Source organism: Chlamydotis macqueenii, chromosome Z (genome assembly GCF_036417535.1).
Source record: "Chlamydotis macqueenii isolate bChlMac1 chromosome Z, bChlMac1.mat, whole genome shotgun sequence".
NCBI classification, from domain to species: domain Eukaryota; kingdom Metazoa; phylum Chordata; class Aves; order Otidiformes; family Otididae; genus Chlamydotis; species Chlamydotis macqueenii.
In genome coordinates, this window is record NC_141593.1 from 82,973,111 (window position 1) to 82,980,953 (window position 7,843).

Consider the following 7,843-nt stretch of genomic DNA (forward strand, 5'->3'; position numbering starts at 1 on the left):
GGGTGTGTAATGAGTTCCAACAGGAAAATAGTTCCTTTTTTATTAGTAATGGTGGTGGAGTTGGGCATCACTGAGCCCTGAAGGAGGAAGGAGGTCACCTATGGGTGACCCCATCGGAGGGTCCTTCTCAGGGCTGAGGTCTATGGGCAGAACTGGAACTGGCCGGTGTGTGGGACTGGTCTGGGACAATTTTTCTGAGTCAGCTTCTTGGGATCTGAATGGAACATGGCACAGACTTTTAATCCCAACTGCATCGTTTGCCCTCTGCCCCCACTACCTCCACTATCCAGGACAACACAAGATTCCTGGCCCTGGGGCTCCTCAGGCAGCTCCACATCTCTCCAGTTCCCTCCCTGTGTCTACTGGGTTCCCACTGACTCCTACAGCACTGCAGCATCCTGTTTGTGGATACCTTGATTCAATGCTTCGCTTTTGAACAACTTAATCTTTAACTTTTGACTTTCCATGCACTCCCAGCCTGAGGTACATGGTGAGTCCCCATCCTGTCCTGACCTCTCCATATTAATTTCCAGAGAGATTGTCAGTGCAGTTGTACATGAAGGAGGCTGAGGAGGCAACGGGCAGCCCATGCACGATCTCCGCTGCCATTAGACTCCGAGAAGAAAGCCTTTAAAACTATAACTTGTGGTGCAATTAAACCCAATTAAATTGTGAGCTTAACTCAGAACATCAGGAGAATGCAAGGAAAAAAGGCACTTGAAAAGACCAATTCCTTGGAAATTTTTTGTGCAGCAATGTTGGAGGAAGAGCCCAATCATCAGACAATGCACACAGGAAATGTCCTTTTATTGGATAGCCAGCTAGTGGATGGGTCACATCAGCCACAGTGTGGTGCATGCACTCAGACACAACAGGATTGAGTCTCAAGACAAGTAGCAGAAACCTAGAAAATTATATATAAGTAGAATTATCCAGGAGAAAATAAAACCTTAACTTTTCATCTAAGATATATTTTGGGAAACATGCTGAGGAGGGGAGTTAGGCTGTTTGCAGTGAATCCGTATCCGTTGGGTCAATTTCCATATGGCATTCTTCAGCTCCTGGTTCCTCATGCTGTAGATGAGGGGGTTCACTGTCGGAGGCACCACCGAGTACAGGAATGACACCACTAGGTCCAGAAATGGGGAGGAGATGGAAAGGGGCTTCAAGTAGGCAACCATGCCAGTGCTGATAAACAGGGAGACCACAGCCAGGTGAGGGAGGCACGTGGAAAAGGCTTTGTGCCGTCCCTGCTCAGAGGGGATCCTCAGCACAGCCCTGAAGATCTGCACATAGGACACCACAATGAAAACAAAACAGACAAATGCTACTAAGAGACTAACCACAATAACCCAAACTTCCCTGAGATATGCATCTGAGCAGGAGAGCTTGAGGATGTGGGGGATTTCACAGAAGAACTGGTCCACAGCATTGCCCTGGCAGAGTGGCAGTGAAAATGTATTGGCAGTGTGCAGCAGAGCATAGAGAAACCCACTGCCCCAGGCAGCTGCTGCCATGTGGACACAAGCTCTGCTGCCCAGGAGGGTCCCGTAGTGCAGGGGTTTGCAGATGGCAGCATAGCGGTCATAGGCCATGACAGTGAGAAGACAGTACTCAGCTGCAATAAGAGAGATAAAGAAAAGGAGCTGGGCCACACAGCCTTGGTAGGAAATGTCCCTTTTGTCCCAGAGGGAATTGGCCATGGATTTGGGAACAGTGGTGGAGATGCAGCCCAGGTCAAGGACAGAGAGGTTGAGGAGGAAGAAGTACATGGGGGTGTGGAGGTGGTGGTCGCAGGCTATGGCAGTGATGATGAGGCCGTTTCCCAGGAGGGCAGCCAGGTAGATGCCCAGGAAGAGCCAGAAGTGCAAGAGCTGCAGCTCCCGTGTGTTTGCAAATTGCAGTAGAAGGAAATTTGTGACGGAGCTGCCATTGGACATTGTCTTCTCCTGGGAATCAGCCTGTTCAAGGAGAAAAATGCATCAGTAAGTTTGGACAGATTTATTTAACCAAAACGTGTTCAGTTACTCATAAAAACCTCCAAGACTTCCTCTTCCCTTTCAGGAAAACATTTTACCGTTCTCTTCCATGAGATGCGATTGGTGCTGGCTGAGGATGACTCTGGTAGCAGTGAGCTGTGGTTTCTGCAGGATTCAGGCCTGCACTATGGCAAGAGGTAATAGGACCATGGATGTTTTCAGACAAAATCCAGCTTTTATGTCAAAGACTTTCTTAGCAATGTCCCTCACGAATCTCCAGACTGTGGAACAGAGCTTTGGGGATTGTCTTTGTTTATTCTCCATCCACATCCCTGGAAACTTTCATGCTGGGTTTGGGTTGAACTCTGAGCTGACTCTGATGTCCCTGTGCTTGCAGGGTGGTTGCATCTTTAAATGTCTCCTGCAACCCTACCTCCTCTATGATTCTGTGATTCTGTTCCACCACAGCTCAGGAGTGTTGGAGTCTGTGGAATTCTTGCTGCACTCAAAGTGAAATTCTGTGGGTGCTGAGAGGCAAAGGAACTGTCCCTTAGTGTGGGATGAGGACAGACCCTGGTCTCAGCTCCTCTGTGCTGACAACTTTTTGAGCTGGAGGACAATCACACTCAGGTGTTCCCCCTGAAATAAACTGGACACTTCTGAGAGCACAGAAATTCAGTTTCCAAATGCAGATCTCCTAATCCCTCATCCCTTCTCATCATAATTGAGGATGATCTCAGCTCTGCCGTCCCAGCCAGGGACACAGAGGACTTATTAGAGCAGCTCGCATACAGCTGACTGGCAGCATTTCCATAGTCTTAGTCCCGCAATGTCTTCTCCATTGAGCACTTGGAAAACCAGAGATGCCATGGGAGAGTTGTGCCTGGGGAGCCTGGAGCCCAGCAGGACCTCCCAGGAAAAGAGTCAAATATCCTAAAGTTAAAGTGTCCTGAGGGGAGGGTCAGATCTTTTCCAACCCCAAACATAGCATTGCCGAGAGCGGTAAAGGTTAAGAGGGGCACTGATTGCTTGTCCTCCGTGGAAAAATCTGCATGACAGGACCCATAGAGCTGGTGTCCCAGCTGGACCTGAACCCTCACCTCCCTCTTTAGTAGTCTGGCTTCTGGGAAGGCAATTGATGGCCAAGTGTTTGTGTCACTGAGAGGGGGAGGCTGTGCTGTGTGAGAAAGGAAACCAGGGAACTGCTCCAGGAAAAGTCCCTGCACTGCAGGGGAGGGAAAGGAGGTGCCCAAATCCCCCCTCCCACCGCCTTTCTGGGATCAGGTCCCTCTCCCTCTCTGACAGTGTCTCTGCCGCCTGCAGCTGTCTCTGCTGGGAACCATTTCTCTGTGCCCAAGTCTCTTCCCTGTCAGTGCTCACAGAACCAGAGCCCCATCCCACTCCCTGTGTGCTCAGCTCTGCCCTGCAAACACCTCCTGGCAGCAGGCAACTGTTACGGGGGCAGCTCTGTCTGTGCAAGGGCTAAGGAGCAGCTCAGAGAAGTCCTAAAGAGAACGGGCATCTCTGTGTCTCCTCAAGAGTGGAACAATAAATTCCCATCTCCCACTTCCCTCCCAGCCAACCAAGAGGACTGATCCCAAAGCACAGACTCCTTCCCTTTCAGGTAATCACCACTTTGACCATTCTCTTAAAAAGTCACCTTGGTAATGTCCTGGGGGTGGCATGGAGCTTAGAGCAGTGCTGACCCATGGAGCACACTCTCAACAGCAGAAAAACCCTGTCCTGTCAGGGGTCTCTCCTTCCACCCACAGCTTCTCCCCACAGCCCTCATAGCTGAGTCCCTGCCCCATCACACTACCCACAGTGGTGAAGGGACCCAGCTTGGAAGGACAGCCCTGGGCACCCCTGGCTGCACACACGGCTTTGCACCCTTGCACTTACCCCCCACAGAAGGCAGACATCATGCCCTGTCCTACTGATGGTGCAGCAGGGAAGCCCTGCTCAGGAGCAGGTCCTTTTCCCCTACACCAGGGAAACGGTGGGAATCCTCCTGGCAGTTCCTACAGGCTGTGGGACGAACCAGCTCCAGAAGACCCCTCCAGGAACACCAGCTTCAATGCCCTGCACACAGAGACTTACCGTAAAGAGGGCTGTGAAGGTTTCTGCCTCACTGAGCTCTTGGCATCCTCCCACCCCAGGCTGCCTTTCACCTCTCTCTGCCTCGCTCCTCTCCCCTCAGCTCCTGCAGGCAGAACCCTCAGCTCCTGCAGGCAGAACCCTCAGCCCTGCTGCACTTGGCAGAGGAGCTGCTCCTGGGCAGAGCTATCTCTCTGCAGCGCTGCCCTGTTACCATCAGCTCCCTCCATGCCAGGAGCCCGGCCCAGCTCAGCAGCAGAGGCCCAGCCCAAGGCAGCACTTTCTCTGTCCCCTCTGGGCTCCCTCCAGCTGTCCCTGGGGCTGCAGGGGAACCTGCTGGGAAACAGCCTGAAGCCATCACTGATGGCATCCCTGCCTCAGCTGGGCAGAGACACTTTTTTCCAGAAGCGCAATTTCTCCTCCATGAGACAAAGTTATAACTTTTCTTTTTTTTTTTTTTAATTGGACAGGACACCCAGACAGGGATAGGCAGGGATCTCTTTTATCCCTGCTGAGAGAAGGGATTCAGCTGAGGCTACAAAGGCATCTCAGCATTCATTTCTGTTCCCAGCATCTGAAGGAGACTCATCTCCCTCTCACACACACCACAAACCCACAGGAGGTGGGATTGCTCTGGCCTCTGTTCACGTTTGCACAGAATAGACACCTGCATGTGAGCATCTGTCAGAGTTTAGGCCTGCTCAGGACCAGACTATGTACTCTCTTGCTCACTTCCTCCACCCTGTGAGGGAATAGGGAGATGGAATATAAGAAAAAAGGCTCGAGATTTGAGATAAGAACAGCGGAAAAATCATTAAAGTTACCATTATGGGCCAAACAGACTCGACTTGGGGAAAATTATTTGTTTTTATTGCAGGAGAATAAGACAGAAAACAAGGTAACTTCCCCCCACAGCTCCCTCTTCCTGGGCTTAACATTATCTCTACCACCTTTCCGCCTCTCAAGCAGCACAGGGAGGAAGAGGAATGGGGGTTATGGTCACTTCATCACTTGTCACTTTATGCTGCTCCTTCCTTCTCCACAAGGGAAGAACTCCTCACACTCCTCCTCCCGTGCTCCTTGTGGGGTCCCTCCCACAGGCTGCAGTCCTTCATGAAACTGCTCCAGCGTGGGTCATCTCTTCCACAGGGTGCAGTCCCTCCAGAACAGCTGCCCCAGCAGGCCCTCCACAGGCCACAGCTGCCTTCAGGTACCCGCCTGCTCTGGCGTGGGGTCCTCCACAGGCTGCAGGGGGATCTCTGCTCCTCCGTGGGCCTCCATGGGCTGCAAGGGGACAACTGCTCCTCCGTGGGCCTCCATGGGCTTCACAGGGACAGCCTCCTCCACCATGGTCATCACCACAGGCTGCAGGGGAATCTTGGCCAGGAGCTGCATTACTCCTCCCCCTCCTTCTGCACTGCCCTTGGCATCTGCAGCCGTTCCTCTCAAGAAATTCTTCACAACAGGCAGGCAGACACCTCTCAGTTTCTCTTCACATCTCCTCTCCACTTCTTGCAGCCGAGCTGGGCCAAGTCAGGCCCAGATGGCCACCCAGTGGGAGGCCAGAGGGTGAGGGCTGCAAGGCCCACAGGGCTTGCACCTCCCCCTTTCTGCCCACACTCAGTGTCTTCACATCTTCTTTTTTTTTCTGTTTTTCCCCTTAAACATATTATAACGCAGAGGCATTATCACAGAACCAATTGGCTTGGCCTTGGCCATCAGCGAGTCCGCCCTAGGCCTGGCCGAGTCCACTGAACAAAGGGGAACAACTTCTAGCAGCTTCTTACAGAAGCTGCCGCTGTAGCCCCCCCTCACTAAACAAAACCAGAACAGACCTCATCCAAGAAAACACATCCATGGAAAAGGACAGGATAAACACAAGGGTGCTGGGGAAGCTGGACGGTGTCCTTGCAGGATTGTGCTTGTCTGTCCTTGAAATTTCAGGGCCCTCTGGGAAGGCTGTTGATGGCTGCAGAAAGGCAGATGTTGCACCCATCTTCAAGAAGGGTCAGAGGGAGGAATTGGAGAACTACAGCCCAGTCAGCCTCACCTCATTCCCTGGTAACGTGGTGGAGTAAGTCCTCCTGGAAGAAGGTTCCAGGCCTGAAATGGACAAGATTGGGAAGAGTCAGCAAGGGCAAATAAAAATCACCCTTGACCAGCCTGGTTGCTTTCTCCATGAAGAAGAATGTCAATTAGTGGGCCCTTGCTTTACTAAGGCCTTTAACACAGGCCCCCTGCTCTCTCTGTATCCAAACCGCTGAGCTCTGGAGTGGGCGAATGGATCATAGGTAGGTGAAAACTTGACTGAGCCATGCAGTCACAGTGCAACCAGTTACTAGTGACTGACTCCGTCAGCGACCAACACCTAGGGCAACACTGGTTGATATCTTTATTGATGGCCCAAACAAAGGAACAGCGTAAATAACTGGTCTGTTTGTGGATGATGCCAGATGGAGAGGGAACCCCTGAGAAACCTCATGTCCATCTAGCTGACCTATGTGATGCTTAGATGGCTTGTACACCCTAAGTTCCTCAGAAAGTCAATGATACCAAAGAGAAGGAAGGAAGGAGTAAGAGGCAGAAGAAGAAACATGAATTATGTCAATATAGATGTAGTAGTTTCTCTGAACAAAATAACTGTCTTTATACACAAGTCTATAAATATATATGCATATGTATTTGCATATCTCTGTATTTATACCTGTTATATCTACAGAAGCACACAGGGAGATGAAATCTTGCAGGGAATGAAAAGACAGAATGACCAGAAGCCTTACAGGCTCCTTTAAGAAGTCACTGTAACACAGCTATGATGAGATTTGTGCAGAAACGGTCATCCAAAAATTAAAGCGTTTCACTGAAACTGCTTCCCCATCAGCTGAGAGAGCTCGATACTTTGGTGTGACTCTGTGCCATGAGTGAGGAGTGGCATGGCCAGAGAAGGACAGGAAGACTTTGGGGAGCTCTGGGGTCTGTGCTTGAAACAAAATTATATCAATTAATGCCGCAGGCTTGATTGTGACAGAAATGTTCAGGAAATTTTACAGAAAAATGAAAAAATGAAGAAGTAAATGCAAAGATCTAAAGTGAAGACATATTTTAATATGCTTTTCATCTTATTAAATTCTTTGTGTTCTTCTTCTCCTTGGTTTTGTTCATTTTGATTTAACATACTAGTCTTTGGGGGGATTTTGTGACTTTTTCCTGTTTTTAGAAGGAAAAGCCTTTTCCAAAACTGATCTGGGATGCAGCTACAGGGACACAGATGTCTTCAGGTACAGTGACACAGGCGCCTGGTGCCAGTTCAGGTGCACTGGGACCCTCTGCCTGGCCCATGCAATCAGTGTCCGAGGCACCTCCTGTCCTGTCTGACAGTGACCAGTCCCAGGCAAACACCTCAGCTACAGTGGGGCCTCTACAAGGGGCACTTTATGTCCCTGGTCAGACAGCTGAGCTCTGCCTGGAAGGAGGAAGAACTGCTTCTAACTTCTAAAAGTCACATGAATACCTTTATAACAGCTGAGATAATTGAATCCTTTTCCTAAAATGATGATGTTTTTCCACCATGCAAGAACAGGAATTTCCAGGGAGTGTATCAATGGGTGGAGAAGAAATATTGACCTTCACTTGTATTTGCATTGCCAGGACTCTGGCCATTATACGGTCTATGCTCCCAAATCATAGAATCATAGAATCAGAATGGTTAGGGTTGGAAGGGACCTTCAAAGGTCATCTAGTCCAACCCCCCTGCAAGGAGCAGGGAC

At 50.3% G+C, this 7,843-nt stretch overlaps 1 protein-coding gene across 1 annotated transcript; it reads right to left on the bottom strand.

Moving 5' to 3' along the window:
* Positions 1-962: 962 nt before the first annotated feature.
* Positions 963-1,940, bottom strand: LOC147596460 (olfactory receptor 14A16-like). Its single transcript, XM_086771412.1, has one exon. It carries the CDS (start codon positions 1,938-1,940, stop codon positions 963-965), a length of 978 nt encoding a protein of 325 aa, XP_086627538.1.
* Positions 1,941-7,843: the final 5,903 nt, after the last annotated feature.

What these genes read in the sequence shown, in the direction of transcription:
- LOC147596460 (XM_086771412.1), bottom strand. Translation starts at nt 1,940, where the DNA reads ATGTCCAATGGCAGCTCCGTCACAAATTTCCTTCTACTGCAATTTGCA.